Source organism: Nelumbo lutea, chromosome 3 (assembly GCF_056320005.1).
Source record: "Nelumbo lutea isolate HS-2025 chromosome 3, American lotus-T2T, whole genome shotgun sequence".
Classification (NCBI taxonomy): Eukaryota; Viridiplantae; Streptophyta; class Magnoliopsida; order Proteales; family Nelumbonaceae; genus Nelumbo; species Nelumbo lutea.
This window is the reverse complement of record NC_142686.1, coordinates 10,953,636-10,968,977: the sequence shown is the minus strand read 5'-3', so window position 1 is coordinate 10,968,977 and position 15,342 is coordinate 10,953,636. Positions and strand designations below refer to the sequence as shown.

At 35.2% G+C, this 15,342-nt stretch overlaps 1 protein-coding gene, 3 long non-coding RNA genes and 1 other non-coding gene across 6 annotated transcripts; 4 read left to right on the top strand and 1 right to left on the bottom strand.

Moving 5' to 3' along the window:
* The first annotated feature begins 2,404 nt into the window (after positions 1 to 2,404).
* TRNAI-AAU (transfer RNA isoleucine (anticodon AAU)) lies at positions 2,405 to 2,478 on the top strand. Its single transcript has one exon. It is a non-coding gene; the product is annotated as a tRNA-Ile (tRNA).
* LOC148862899 (uncharacterized) lies at positions 2,414 to 6,568 on the top strand. The gene is made up of 2 exons (XR_016110391.1): positions 2,414 to 3,236; positions 6,291 to 6,568. It is a non-coding gene; the product is annotated as an uncharacterized LOC148862899 (long non-coding RNA).
* A 2,839-nt stretch (positions 6,569 to 9,407) lies between these two features.
* Positions 9,408 to 10,240, top strand: LOC148862898 (uncharacterized). Its single transcript, XR_016110392.1, has 2 exons — positions 9,408 to 9,525; positions 9,743 to 10,240. It is a non-coding gene; the product is annotated as an uncharacterized LOC148862898 (long non-coding RNA).
* A 647-nt stretch (positions 10,241 to 10,887) lies between these two features.
* LOC148862897 (WAT1-related protein At5g40230-like) lies at positions 10,888 to 14,346 on the bottom strand. Of its 2 annotated transcripts, none has more exons than XM_088974686.1 (4): positions 13,449 to 14,346; positions 12,586 to 12,829; positions 12,368 to 12,498; positions 10,888 to 12,187 (listed from the first exon to the last, which is right to left on the bottom strand). In XM_088974686.1, the coding sequence occupies exons 1-4, from the start codon at positions 13,466 to 13,468 to the stop codon at positions 12,091 to 12,093; spliced, it is 492 nt and encodes a 163-aa protein (XP_088830812.1). In that variant the 5' UTR covers positions 13,469 to 14,346; the 3' UTR covers positions 10,888 to 12,090. The 2 variants fall into 2 exon arrangements, with proteins under 2 accessions (XP_088830812.1, XP_088830813.1); XM_088974687.1 differs by having other exon boundaries at positions 13,466 to 14,346.
* Positions 13,644 to 15,253, top strand: LOC148862896 (uncharacterized). The gene is made up of 2 exons (XR_016109029.1): positions 13,644 to 13,775; positions 14,339 to 15,253. It is a non-coding gene; the product is annotated as an uncharacterized LOC148862896 (long non-coding RNA).
* Positions 15,254 to 15,342: the final 89 nt, after the last annotated feature.

Below are 15,342 nucleotides of genomic sequence, written 5' to 3'. Positions count from 1 at the left end.
ATTAATCCATATTAAAAGGGGCCATTTTATCCCATTAAATTGTTGACAACTTTTCCCCCAGGTGGAAAGTTACTTGTCCACCTAGGAGATGGGCTCAGGGAAAAAAATTTGTGGATCCCACATAAATCTGAAAAAAGAACATGAGTTTCTTGATCAATTCTAATTCCAACCCTTGAGGATTTTTCTCCAACTTCCATTTTTTTTTTTTATGGTTGTATCTTCCTAATAAGCATTTGGTGGATTAATATCAACATTCAAAATTACCAAGGGTCTGCTTGGTCTATTCTAGTTTTGGTTGGGTGGAGTTAGAATTGGATTACCATTTCTAGTGTAGCATTTATCCATTTGAAGGAATGACTATTCTCTCCCCCTCCCTTGGGAATGAGTATTCATTGTAGCTTATTTCAAATTTTCAATTCTGATTCCAATTACAATTCTGACAACAAACCAAATGGGCCCTAATTTTTTGTTCTCTTTGGAAAATTCACAAGGTCAGATATCTCTTCAATGTAAACAGTACTGAGGAATTTCAATGACCTCTAGGCTAAAATATTTTCTTAAGATTTTTAACGAGCCAAGTCTTGAAGGAAATAGACTCTTCTAGTTTCATGGAGAGGAATCCCACAACTAAGGTCCTTATGCTTCAGTACGGAAATAGGCCCACCCAGGAAATGTGGAGCCCTTATTAAGGCTGTCAAATTTTCAACCGTTACTCATAACATTAAGGGCCTGTTCATTTCCTCTTAACTCTTACATTTGAGGAATCCTACAATTTTAAGAGGAAAATGATTGTTTCCTCTTATCTCTTTTCTTTTAAAGGGGAGTCTTATTGTTTTATGATACCCCCACAAAACACTTCTCCTTCCACATAATGCAAGGGCCTTATAAGCAATAATAATAATTATTAATTATAATTAAAAGTTAATTAATAACTAATTAATACCTATTATAATAATTAATTATTATTAATTATTAATTTATTATTCTTATAATAATAATAATCATAATTATTACTAATTGAATAATAATTACTAATTATTATAATCATTATTATTAAATAGTAATCATTATAACAAATTTTAATATTATTTCTTTATTCAATTACATAAAGGTAATAATTAATAATTAATAATTACTATTAATTAATTAGAATGAATTATTAATTAATAATAATTATTGGTTCATAATTATTAATTATTATACTAATTAGCATTAGTTATAAATTAAATGTTAAATATTGGTCATTAATTAATTATTAACTATCAATTAGTAATGAGCAATAATTAAAAATAATTATATCATTATTATTAAATATTAATTAATTAATAATCATTATAACAATTTTTAATATTATTTTTTATTGAACTAGGAAAAATTAATAATTATTAGTAAAAATTACTAATTACTAATTACTAATTATGATTAATTAATTATATTTAATTATTAATAATTAATAATAACTGTTATAAAGTCATAATTGTTAATATTTTATTATTAATAAATTATGATAATAATTAGTGTTATAATAATTAATTCTTAATTACTATTAATTAATTGTGATGAATTATTAATGAATAAGAGTTATTGCAATTAATTATTAACTATTATATTAATTAGTATTAATTAATAATTAATGATTATGAAATAATAATTATTATCAATTATTAAATAATAATTGTTAATTAATTATTAATCATTATAATAATTTCTACTATTTTTATTGAATTACATAGACAAACAGAAATTCTCATATATGGGCTTAAGATGGACATTTGACAATTTTTAGAATTCAGAATTCTTGGTTCAAAACAAAATTCTCTTATTAGAGTTTAGAGGAAAGAAAAATTTATCAATACCTATATATCTCTTAATGTAATTATTGCACTTTTAGATGTTAAATGTCAAAGCAAATTGATGGACCGTAAGCTTCAGTTCCTTTTTTGATTGTTCCCAAAGAATATAGACTTGCAGAGTTGGATAAATATACAAATGTAGTGAGGGGAGTTGTGAAAATAGCACAAGTCAAAAGTCAGAATGTTGGTCATTGCAAAAGTAAATAAGAAAAGATGGAACAAATATTAATGTGTTGGTGCTGCTCCTTCTCAGAAGAGTTAAAGCTTAAAATTGGGTCTTGGGTGTCTAATTGCCTAACAACTCTAAAACTAATCCACCAAAGCACATGCTACATATGACATACCATCATCATCATCATGCTCATTTTTGGTTATCGTGTATACCATCTTTGTTTGGAGTCCATCCAATGATGGAATCTGATGCCACATCGCATTGTCAGTTATGATATGACTTATGAGGGCTCATTTGTCATTTCCGGATTTCAGGGTATCTGTTTTGCAGATGCATAGGAAACGGTGAAATATTATATGATCATATGAAATAGGTAGACGGCCTGTTAGCTCAGTTGGTTAGAGCGTCGTGCTAATAACGCAAAGGTCGCAAGTTCGAGACCTGCATGGGCCAAATTGTTGACGATTTTACATTTTAATGCTTGTATCTGCAATACCTAGTTGAGAAAACCATTCATTTTTGTTGGTAAAGCATCCACAACTAAATCTGACCATCGAAAGCAAATGTTGGAGGTGAAGGTCGAGATGCAGAAGAACAATACGAGGAGTATGAGGTAGAACTCGAGCAGCCATATGGGTTGAAGTTTGCAAAAGGCCAGGACGGTGGAATTGGGATGTTCCACTGTCTGTCGGGGACAAAATACTTGCTACCAGGTTTTATTTGCTTGTGAATTGCATTTCCGACCAAAATCATGACGATTTTTCTTTTTTTATTCTTTACAAAATTTGGATAGATTCCACAATTAGCTTGTTACTTTTACGCTGTGTTTGGTTTAAAAAAAAAAAAGTAGAGAAAGGAAAGGAATGACAAAAAAGCCTCTATTATCGATGGAAATTTGCAAACACCCGATAATTTACATCGATTTAGCGATGGAAAACTACATCGGTTTTTTTGAAATAAAAAATCACGCCCTATTTCATCGAGGGAAATAGAAGAGGAATTTATGCTCTTCCAGTGGCACGGCACTCTGAGACCAGAGCAACGACTATTATTCTCAGATTTGAGATATGAGGAGTTCGAAACATCCACCAACAGCCTTGAGAGTCCGAGCGTCAGCATTTAAGTCTGCATTGAGATCTGAACAGCGTTTGAGATCTGAACAATGAATCTCTTCTCTGTTGAAGTTTGCATTGAGGTCTGCGTTTAAGCAGGTGAGAGAACAACGATCCTTTTCATTTCTCCATCCGATTTACTGAACACATATTGATCTAGTGTTATTTTGTTCTTTTATTTAGTTTTTCTCTTGTTCAAGGCTCCCGACCAACATCGTTTTTAGATCCCCTAGTTAGATTTCTCGTGTACCTGATTTTCATTTTCAAATACTGCTGCAAGATTTCTCCTGTACCTGATTTCTTTCAAACACTAATTGCATACCCTACTGACATATTACTGGCTCATGTCTCCTAGACCCAATTTTCTTAATTTCTGGTCTTTCTTTTTCCCTTTGGTTTTCAGTAATCAAATTATTTCTGCACATTACTCATTGCAATGAAGATAATATCAGTTATAATCTCACCAGCAAAAGGCAAAAGAACAAAATCACTGATGAATACTACTGGGGGCAACTCGAGTATTTGATGTATATTATAATAGTGAAATATTACTTATTTGGTAATTCTTTTTTTTTTGATAGGTATTATTTATTTGTTCGGTAGCTCTCAGCAAAATTAAATAGGATTGTTACATATAATCTGATATCATAAACCAATTTCTATCTATCCATATGGCGATTTTTAGATATTCAAAGACTAATAGTATCCCTAGTTCGGTTCAAAATCTTCCCTACAGAATATATATGCATAAGTTACAGTTAAATAAGGAAATGCATGCATTGATATGGGCCTTTTGAACTATAGACTCCTTAAAAATGAAAGGAAAAAAGCCATACCAGTTGTGCACTACCCGTCTTTGGGTTCAATTGCTTGCCAAAGTTGTTGAAGGTTTCCTCCCTGTTCATTTTACAAATGCACAAATGAGATGGTACATATAGATAGGTAGATAGATGGTACTGATTTAGAAAACCTTGAGCTCAAGTCCTTTACCAATTATCCATTTCATATCCATGGGATAGTACTATATGTTGTGCTCTCAAGACAAAGTATTTATATGCATCAAATTCATTCATCCCATGCTTGATTAACCTGCACATAAAATACTTGTTTAAAGCTTGTTTGATGAAAATTATTGATCAATAAACATCCAGGTAACCTGAAATAGAAGAAGAGAACTCGACCCTTTCAAAAGCCCAGCATAAAATGATGAAACATCCTAAACACAGCATATACATAACTGTTTAAATGGTGTATCACTACTATACCAACTTATATCAACTTCCCAGGGATAGTTTGGTGTCTTTACTTGTCATTGTGATATGAGAACAGTTTAAGCTCTGTCCCACTTCATTAAGGAAAGAATAGACCTTTTATATGTACTCTAAAACATATAAAGAAGGAAGTTGTCAACTGGTGGGAGATTATTTTATTTTCTCCCACTTGTTTCTTATCTATACAGCATTTACATGGTACCAGAGCTAGGTTCATCTCTTATAGAAGCACGCAAGTGACCTCTGACCACTCTTAGAAATTCACTAGTGACCTGCAGTTGATGCTAGAAAGTTTTGTGGACTATCACAGCAACCCATGGTCTCTTCTGGGTGTTTAGTGTAACCTGCAATCACTTTTACGTAGGTTTTAAGGTCTGTGATCCATACTAGAAGTGGCATTAAGATTGCAGAACCCTTTCTATTTGAGTTTCTTTTAGGAGATCAGTTTCTCCACTCAATGCCATCCTTAAGTGGGTCAAGTCTATTTTCATTTTTCTACTCAGTTACAGTCACCACATGTGACTGTGGAATGATGCATATGGTTCTTTAGACTCTGTAATTGATTTTACTAAAGTGGTGTGGACATGTGCAATGAGATATGATGCTATTCTTGGAGTCCAATGACTCCGAACCATTGGGCTAATGACATAGAATCTTGCTGATATGACTCTGCAATACAGTGATGACAGTGGTAGTCACATTCTAGAGGGTGCTTAGTTTTTAGAATTAATCTATACATTGAAAGCAAATAGAGTCAGTGTGGGACTTTACTAGCTTTGGCCAGAGTGCCAGATTGATGCGAGGACTCAGTCAGTAGTGGATTAATTTAATGATGTATTTCAGGAGCCAATTGAAATACCATCCCCATGTCCCCTCCCTGAACCATGCTATCACACTGATTGAAGGAGCAAAACCAATCTAAGTCCATATAGATACCCACCAACTTATATAAACCACTGCATATTAATAAAGCTTGTTGTCTTTTGCCTAAAATTTCTTTTACTTCTCTGCTTTCCCCTATAGTGGTCCTTGGCACTATAGCTTGGGGAAGGGTAGCCTCACTTTCCCAGTAATAGGTTGAGTCTCATAACAGATTTCATGTATTAGAACATCTCCATGGTCTTATATTTGGTGATCCAAGTATGGGGGTTTGGGCCCAATAGCTTTATGATTAGTAGAAAAGACATGAACTTGAAATCTCCTCCATAAATCTTCTCATACATGGTGACAACATTGTCATCCTGGAATGCCAAGAAAATGAGTGTGGCTACCACAAGATATATTGAAAAGGGATTTTGTGGGGTTGAGTCATGAATATCTTACTCCACATCTTCTTGGTTGGGAATTCAGAGGTGATAGAAGGTTGCACGAAGGCATTCCAACTCTATTTGTTTTGTTTTCATTGCCATGGTAGTTGGTTCTGTATTTTTTCTATTTTCATGCCCAATGCTATTGTATAGAAAAGCTTTATAATTTTCAATGATCATCTTCATTCCTAAAATTGGGATCTGCATCATTTTTTTTGGCATGGATTAGGTATTATTATTGACAAATTCCTTGGCCTCCATTTGGTTTCATCTGTTGTGAGAAGATTGTCTAGGAATTAAAGCATAGAAAGATAAACGGTAAACAAAAATTAGCTCGATGGATGCTTGGGATCCTGTTGGAGACCCATTCAACAAGTTTAGTGATTGGATTAGATATGGCTTGATTGCTCTGTTAATTATGGAAGTTAGTAGATGCATTTGGACAGTCAATGCATTTATAGCATAATTAGGTTTCCTTTTAAAATACTAAAACATTTGGACAGTCAATTCAGCAGTTACCAGACGACTATTTTGACAAATTCTAACACAATGTCACTTTTTTCACAATATGGCAGTGTTAGGATCCTCGTGTCTGAGTTACAAAGAAATACCCTGGCATCCTTGTAACATAGCCCAGAACCAGGAAAACACAGGCAGGTTTGCAAGGTTGTTAACTGTACCAAATCAATAATGTCCTAAACAAACACTATACCAATGAATACTTTGTAAATCTTCCCACATCTTGAGGGAGGGGAACAATGTTTGAAGTAACTACTTTCTATACAAAATATTTACTGAATCAAGTGCTTTACATTTTGGATTGTTAAGTATTTCAGAGATTTTCAATGGTGCAGTTGATATCTGTATGCTTAAACTACTGCTTTTTCTTTTCCTCCTTTTCTTTTAGTTTGCACCTTGAAAACATCCTCTGGCAGTACCTTCATGCAAAGCCAATCAGCATGGAGTTCAAATCATAGGATGGCTGCATTTAGTACACACTACTCCAATGTGAAATCTTCAAGCCATATCGGCACCTCATTTCTCTACGAAGCAAAGCATCCACAAAAAAGTCAATAACAATTTCAGGAGATAAGATGAAATGAAAGGACATAAAGCAAACCATTGCAAACATCCAACCTCGAATGACTATTCTACATAAACTATTAGTTGTGCAAAATATAAGAAAAAAATGGTAAGTTGCAGGTCAATTGCTGATTAGGAAACTGTAAAGAGAACTGGATCATGGAAATATATTGTGAGGAAGACAGGTAAAAACATAATTACAAGTCCAAATTTCAATCTCTTTATTTATTTCTTTTCTTTTGCATGGGGTGGTGTAACATTGTAATTCTACCAATGAATTCATAGAGATCATTTGCAACACTTCTAGAACAGAATACTCATTATTGGAACAGTGGAAGAAAATACCAAAATATCATACCATTATGAAACTCCATGTCTGCCCTAGATCATTGTATCTAGCAAGCAAACAACCCTCTTTTGGTTTGAAACCGTCACTAAGAAGTATAGAGCGCAATGCTTCCTCCTGAAGAACAATGTCTTCAGTTGGTTTTCCACTGAATTTCAATACTGCAACAATGCCCCCTTCCACTTTTCTCAAGATAAGTGCTTCTTTGTTTGGATCTGGCAAACTGAAAGAGAAGCATACTTATTAAATTATTTCACACATCAAACTAAAGAGGCATGAGAAAACTATTTCTCAAAGAGAGAATTTACTCCTTTAACAACTTCGGCAATTTTCTATAACATAACAACTTAAATATTTGAACCCAAATTTTTTTAGTGCTTTATTTTTGGTATTTGAATAGTTGGGTTAGTGGGTCAGAGGTTAGTAGAGACACAGGGTGGGGAAGGGATTGGGTGCACTTGAGACCTAGTGGCCATACCACAAAGAGCCTGCAGACATGTTTGTTTGATCTTGTGCCTCCACTATGGGAGGAATGGCTTGCCACCAACTCAACTGAGGGCTGGCTCCTTGGTGTGTTAGCTGGTTTTTTCCAGCATTGATGCGGAATCGAATCCTGCAACCAGCACTTTGGGGAAAAAAGGGGTCAAGGGAGAAGTTATTAATGGTGCATAGCACCGAATACCAAAAATAAAAAACTATGGAACATTTGGTTGTTGTGTTTTACTGCTTCCAGTTTTTATGTTTCTTTAATGATCCATTTACTGACTAGCCTTTATTTTTATGATATATTTATAATCTTTTTAAATTTTAGTTATGAACCAAAGCAAATAATAAAAGCATTACCTGCTCAGATCTTTCTCTAATGGCAGAACTATTTGAATAAATACTTTAGACAAATCAACATCAAATGCCTGAGTGAACACAAGAGTAGTCATTGGGATCTTCTCCATAGAGGAATTCTTTCCAAATATATACCTAGAGAAATACCAATTACTCTCATAAATTATTCCAGAGGATACCTTCTCTGCAAAACTTCAAAACAGCAAAGTAGAAACCAGGCTCGTCTTCAAATTTAGCTATCTCAAATGAATGATTGGCTGCAACCTTCTTCAAATTTAGTCTATCGGGCAAGTCAGAAATCACCACATCAGTATACTGTTGCCTATGCAAACATCATCAGCCGGTTTTTAGCTAATCAACAGGATTGCTTCATTTATTTATGGTGGTAACTCGTGTGTCAGATTCAGATTGCCATCGAAATATAGTTATCCAAACCTGTGACCAGGCTATGTATTTAAACATGCTTCATTAAAGATGGAAAGAACCCAATACAGACCAATGCAGAGTTTTCCTGTAAACATAATACATACTTCTTATGTAGATGTGGACCATGTGGTCAAATTATGGTTTATCAGATAAACTTTGTTCTTCAGAAGCTAGCAGGGGAAGCTGGGATCGTAATTCCAGTTGAGATCAAAATGAAGTTTTTGACAAGAGTCCATCTATGGATGGAGGGAGTCATTCAGAAACTGTTTTAAATCTTGCCTTTTTGTGTGTCTGCTTTCTTGTTTTCCCGTTTGTTTACTAATTGTGCAGTAAGAGGACTGGACTACAAGGATAAGCATTCAGAGACACTGCAACTAAGAAGATGTATGTTCATAATATTAAATTTAATTTACTGTTTTGGAGATCGTCTGAGTGCCATTATGAGATTTTGGAGATCATTTCAACTTGTTTCCTTGTATTTTGAATGCATAAATTCATCACGAGAACAATAAAATGCACCCATCGAGTTGGGTTCTTGAAATTCTGGGATAGTGGCTATTTGGCTTCTTGTAATCAAACATTAATTTGCATCCTTATAAAATATCCAAACAGTCACAAATTAACACTCGTTTTGCATCAGTGGTTGCCAAACAAGAAGAGTGTAAATTGAAGGTAAAATCTGGTGCACAATTGCATGCACCTGAACCGGAGGTATAATATTTTGCAGTGCGTAAATTTGCATTTATACTCTTTCCAAACGCAGCCTTACAAACATTGTATGGGTTTTCCCTTTAGTGAATTGGCCGGGTTGGTTGGTACAAAGGAATTCATTCAAATATATTAACGGATTTGTTGGCTTTGCGAGTGTAGAATAGATAAGCTAGTAGGGCGATTTATAAGCAGGTTTTCATTAACTTTGTAGTTTGTACCGAATAATGGGCCTAAACAATCTAGAATGCTTAATGATGGAGATCTGCTACTTGTTATTTGTGCATTTGCAGTTTTTTGTTTTGAAGTCATTTGCAGTTCTTCAACTCAGAATTCATGGATATGATCTTTATACACACCTTAGTACCACCAGGCCACATGCAACAGACTGGCTATTTGGAGAAAAGGTAGCTTAATAGCATGAATTTTCTAGATTGTTAGAGCATTCCACACAATTAACCTCCCATCTTGTGATGCAATGACAATTCGATTCTTTTCGGGAGTCTAACCCAATGAATAAACCTGACAGATTTCTTAGAAAAATTATTAATTTGATTTCAGACCAATTAGTAGATTAATGTTACTACAAATATCTAAGAGAGCATTTTTGGCTGTGATCAATAGTTTCCGATGCCCAGACAAAGAAAGCAAAGCAAAAGGTGTAATTGCAGCCTCTCCACCCTTGTTCACTATCGGCTGAAAACCAGCAGCGGTGAGTGAGGTGGCGATGATGCCCAATTGAAACGGGCCCTGAAGCGCAACGGTTTTTGGCTTTTCAAGGTGAGTTCTATATGGACAGGCTCTTGGTTATGGTGAAAAATCTAGAGAGCCAAAATCAAATAGGCGGTCAACCATTTTCTGGTCTATCTACAAGCCATCTGCTTCAACGGAAAGCCATCTTTTTGGCTTTCGAGTTGTCATTTTGGGCTCTCAGGGTCTCCTGTAATTTGGGGGAGATGGTGCCTCTTGTGATGTATATTTTGTGGTCTAGGTTAGTTTACCTAGAAATTAGTCTTATGAACAGTTCAAAGTATATAAAAAGTTAAATGATTTTATAAATTAAAGAAAATGTAATTTGGGTATTTCAAAACTTAAAACAGTCGGATAAATGCATTTACCTAATGGGTATTTCAAAGTTGGTTAACGGAATGCTCTTTATCTAATGGGTAAAGTTCAAGGGAGTTTTTATTGTCACTGACCCCATAGTACACGAATAAATGCATTTACCTACTTATCCGCTTAAGTGTATTTACTTAAATAAATAAATAATTTTCTAAAAAACGAACGAAATTAGAAGCAGTGGTATTAGGGTCTAACTCAAATTTCCTCGTCCTCATTATTAGCCACTAGTAATTAACGAGTACAGCGGAAATGAGTGTGTCGCTCAGGTCACTACTGTGGAATAGCTTGTATAAAACATGTCATAAGCTTTTATACATACCAAAAAAAATACATGTCACATACATGCTTCTATTATAGACCATTGCAAATCCCGTTGCTCTGCCCTGATACTAATATATCACACTGTTGATGAAAGCTTGAAAAAAATGAGTCCAGCTTCAGTCAGGGGTAAAGCCCGTTCCAACAGTCTTTAGAGTTTTGTGTTAAAAATATCTTTGTAGTTATGTGATTTATTTTATAGAAGATATTTCCAATGTAAAATTGTAAGGGGTTCGAAGGGTGTGAACAGATTTTCTTTGATAGAAGTCAAATTTGAAAAAAAATAATAATAAAAAATCGTGATCATTCACGCATGAACATACCAGTAATAAAAAGAAGAAGAGGAGCATTTTCTCTTTCTCTTAGGCATTAACATATAGGGTAGAGTCAAGACAAGAGTCAGTAGATGCATGATTTTACACTGATCAGAGAGATTGCACCCTAATTAAGACAAGTAAAAGAAAGATAACTTCTACAACTAACTAATTAAATAAGAAAAGCCACCAATCGCATTCTGATTTTTTGCTTTGACTTCTAATATTATATTATACCACCAGCTCTCTGTACGTCGACAAGAAAGGGGTTTGGTCTACTGAGTCTCCAAAGCCATCGACTTCCTTATCTTCACATTTTGTCTCTTCTTTAGATTGTCCCCATATCACATAACCACAATATAGAAATAATGAAATATCATCCCACATTAAGGATTTTGTTTGAATCTTAATAATCATAGCAACAATTAATAAACATTTTCCCAAATAATAGCCTTCTTTTTCGTGAGAAGTGAAAATAAAAGGAAAAAAAAACAAGAAAACAATAACAAATTCACGTTTCTTATCCACATATTTCTTTGAAACAATTAAAACCCACAGGCCACATGGCTAACTAACCCAACAAATTAAAGCTAGTCCCACTCACTTATTTCTTCCCCAATCCAAGTACAAGTTTGTTATTTGAGCAAGTTTGACATTACTTGTCATTATTTTAAGGAAATGCAATGCTACTCCAACCACCAATTAATCCAAATTGAAAGTAGCTTTCGCTTTACATGCATTATAAAGATATTCAATTTGTTAATTAACGTGTGTATCATTTTTAAAATTTTAGATAAAATGGGTCATAAATTACAAATTAAACTTTATCTAACCTCTTGATGAATTAAAAAGCTAGGAAATCAAACTCAGATTTATTCATGAATAGTGGATTCCAAACAAAATAGTGGGTGTGATTGCCACATATCATTAACTAGAAATTTCAGCATATAAAAACCCCTTGCCACATGGCCAAGGCCAAAATAAGCGTAGGGTTATGACTTTGAAACTCATCAGAACGACTCAGAAAAAGCTTTAGGTCCTTAAAAACAAAGGACGGAACTGTGGACAACAAGGTGGCATGGCTCGATTACTTAATTACAACTACTTCGAAACTGAAATTAGAAGCTAGGGAAATCAATCAAGATATCTACCTTCCGAGATGGAGCGTATCACTATCACCAAGGAATATGACACCCATTAATGCTGCAATAGCGATTCCTAAGGGCGAGAATTGAACATGGCTGCAAATACTGGCCCTTTCTTTTCTAAGCACCAGGTGATAACCAAAGGAGTTATTACACTTCCAAAAAGCAGCCTAAACACAGAACAACAACCAAGTTAGAAAAAGAAAATAATTTCTCCACTGCTTTTCTATATATTTTCTCTTTCTTTTTGACTTTCTTCTAATAATAGGGGCAGCAGGATTCGATCAAAAGAGTTATACAGTAGTTTTGGTGTTTGCTTATCGAGTAGACAACTGAGATGAGTTTTACACCTGGCTCTAGACTCCAACCCACTGGGATCTCTTTCTGCAATCAAACAAAGTACTGCAGTTTGGATGGTCCCAAAAAATGTATAGAAGGAGTCTATGGTCATCTCGTCTGGGTACGCTCTAACAATCACTGTCTGTAAGATACAAGAGGGACAGTTATTAGGGTATGAGTCCGAACCAAGATTTTTATTTATTTATTATTTTCATTTTTTTTCTTGTACCTGAAAAGTGTTCCAAATAGAAAATGATAAAGAAGCAACTGCGAAGAATAGTCCACCAAGGATCCAATTATTTTCAGTCAAGGATAGAGGAAGTGGTGGTGATGAAGATGGGGTGGTTCTTCCGAATCTGATGGATGGACCCTTGTACAGGGTAACTATCAGTATCAAAGCCCCTGAGATGGACACTAAAGTCCCCACGATTTTGACTTGGTCGCTTAAGCTTCTCAGATCTAGTTTTTCCAAGCTTCAGAAAAAAAAAAAAAAAAAAAAAGAAGGAAACAAGAATTTAATTATAAAGCTTATTATATGAATTTCAAACTTATTCAACAACCAAAAGGAAATTATTCATTGGTGAAAATTTTTGTCTATTCATCCAAATCTAAGGCTGTGAACAAGTAGAACTATGCTTTGCACAGTTGCAGGGGTGGAGCCTCGACCTTCCTTGGGAATGAAATGCCATTCTAACTTATTCCTATTTTCATTTTGATTCTTGTATGAATCAAACAGATTTTTGGTTTTCAACGATTCCAACTACGAACCAAAGAGAGATCTTAAAATAAAACACAATATATAAATTACAAATAAATATAAAAATATATTTGTCATATATGATAATATTAAAAGATAAAATATATTAAATATGAATTTATCTAATAATAAAATCATAATTTATTAATAAAAACTGGTATAAAAAATAATGGAAATGATCCAACGTTTTAATATACTAAATATAATATTACTTTGACATATTAAAAAGTATGGAACTTATGAAACTCGCTAATATTTATGAAAAATGAAGGAGAAATCCTTATTTAAAAAATAATAATTTATAGAAAATAAAATCAAAAGAAACAAAAATTAACTGTATGCAACATTGAACCATGCAATCATTCGAGTCCGCGTTCTGTGCACCGGATGCGTGAACCTGCGAATGAAAAAACAACACGTCGAACAGGCCAATGTTAATGTCCGTCTGAGCGTTAACGTGGTCTGGTCGGTTCAATCGGACGGTTTATGCGGACATTAACCAATTCGTGCGGACACGAATCGGTGTGGAACACGGACCGAAGGGCCTCACTTCTTCGATTTTGTTTCCCTCGGAGAGCTCCTTCCACCGAACCCTACCCTTTCTCCATCGGCGGCAACAGAGTTCCGACAGTTGATCGACGGCGACAATGAGACCTCCAGCGGTAATGTGTTCTTCTCTCTTCTTCTTCTCCTCTTCTTTTCTTCTTCTTCTCCTCTTCTTTTCATCGTCTTCTCCGATGGTAGGCGGCAATGCCCAGCCTTTTAACTCTTCTCTTCTTCTTCTTCTTCTTATCCTTAGTTTTGTTGTTCTGATGCAAGCTTATTGATAAAACTCTGTAGTAAGATCCTTTTCGTTTTTGTTGTTTGCTGTTCATATCTGTAGGAAATCTCAATTTGGAAAGATAAGAGTATAGAACATTTGGATGGATGGATGCAACCAATCATTTCAAAAAATTCAACAAATTCGACAAATCCCTAATCTCTGAATGCTCTGTTTTCTGATGCTGTTAAACCCTAAAATTTCCTACGGATAAGCAATTGCTGCATCTACCATATGCCATATGATGCTTAGATACTCAGTCTGAAAACTCTGATTCTTCTTTTCTTTTTTTTTTTTGTTGATATATAATCAGGTTTAGGACCGTATACTAGCACTGGATGTAATTCGCTCTTTCTGTTTCTGGAGTGGAATCTTCACTCACGCTCATCTATTACCGTGTTTCAGTACCAGTCCTATCTGTACCTGTTCGTCCTTCAGATCGGACCTATCACCAGAGAAGACAAAGAAGAAGAGGAGAAGAAGAAAAATGATCGCCGGCCCTACCACCGGAGTACTTGTCGAAGAAGAAGAATGGAGAGTGGAAGAAGAAGGGAGGAGGAGAAGAAGAATACGTCGCCGCCGGAGGTTTTTTTGTCGCCGTCGATGAACCGCTGGAGCTCTATTGCCGCTGATGGAGGAAGGGTTTGGTGTATGGGTAGGGTTCGGTGGAAGAAGCTCTCAGAAAACAGAATCGAAGAAATGAGGCCCTTTTGTCCCGGACCGATTCGTATCCGCGTGAAACCATCCAATTGAGTCAACCAGACCACGTTAACGCTCAAACGGACGTTAATGTTGGCCTGATCGACGTGTGATTCTCCCAAGAGATAACACTCCAACGAACGCCACTGTTATTTTTGGGGAGACTAACGATAACGAAAAGAAAACGTTTTGTTTGGTAATTGGTAGATTGTACAGTGAAAAATTTTGGCTGCTGCCGACAGTGGACAGGAATTTTGGCTGTCCACTGTTGGTGTGGACCCTGTACAGCCGTGCGCTTATGTGCGTGAAGAAGGGGAAAAGGCAACACCTGAAAAGGCAGGGACCAAGTTGCCGATGACCAAGTGTTATCCTGCATTACAATTGATTCAACTACAATTTACAGACCCGATAAGTGCGAGGAGGAAGAACTTACAGAGGAGAGACAAGGTTATAGGAAGTCTCTTCTTCCTGCAATTAAGGGAAAATAAAGATAGAGAGAGAGATATATGGTGTTAGACCGAGTATTTGATAGATTTTACATTGGTTGATGAATAATAATTAGTCAGGAGAGGAAAGATGAAGAGAAGAAAAGGAGGAAAGAGAGACCATAGACCTGCGAAAGATGAAGGAAGAAGGAAGGAGGATGAGCGTGGCCAAGGCATTGAGTAGAGGACGAAGACAAAATGACTCATCCCCTTAGACAGGGCTGC

Coding starts and splice junctions, on each gene's coding strand:
- LOC148862897 (XM_088974686.1), bottom strand. CDS start 13,468: ATGGTTCAATGTTGCATACA. Junction 12,830..13,448: donor ATGGTTCAATGTTGCATACA/GTTAATTTTTGT, acceptor TTTTTTCTGAAG/CTTGGAAAAACTAGATCTGA. Junction 12,499..12,585: donor CTATTTGGAACACTTTTCAG/GTACAAGAAAAA, acceptor TGTATCTTACAG/ACAGTGATTGTTAGAGCGTA.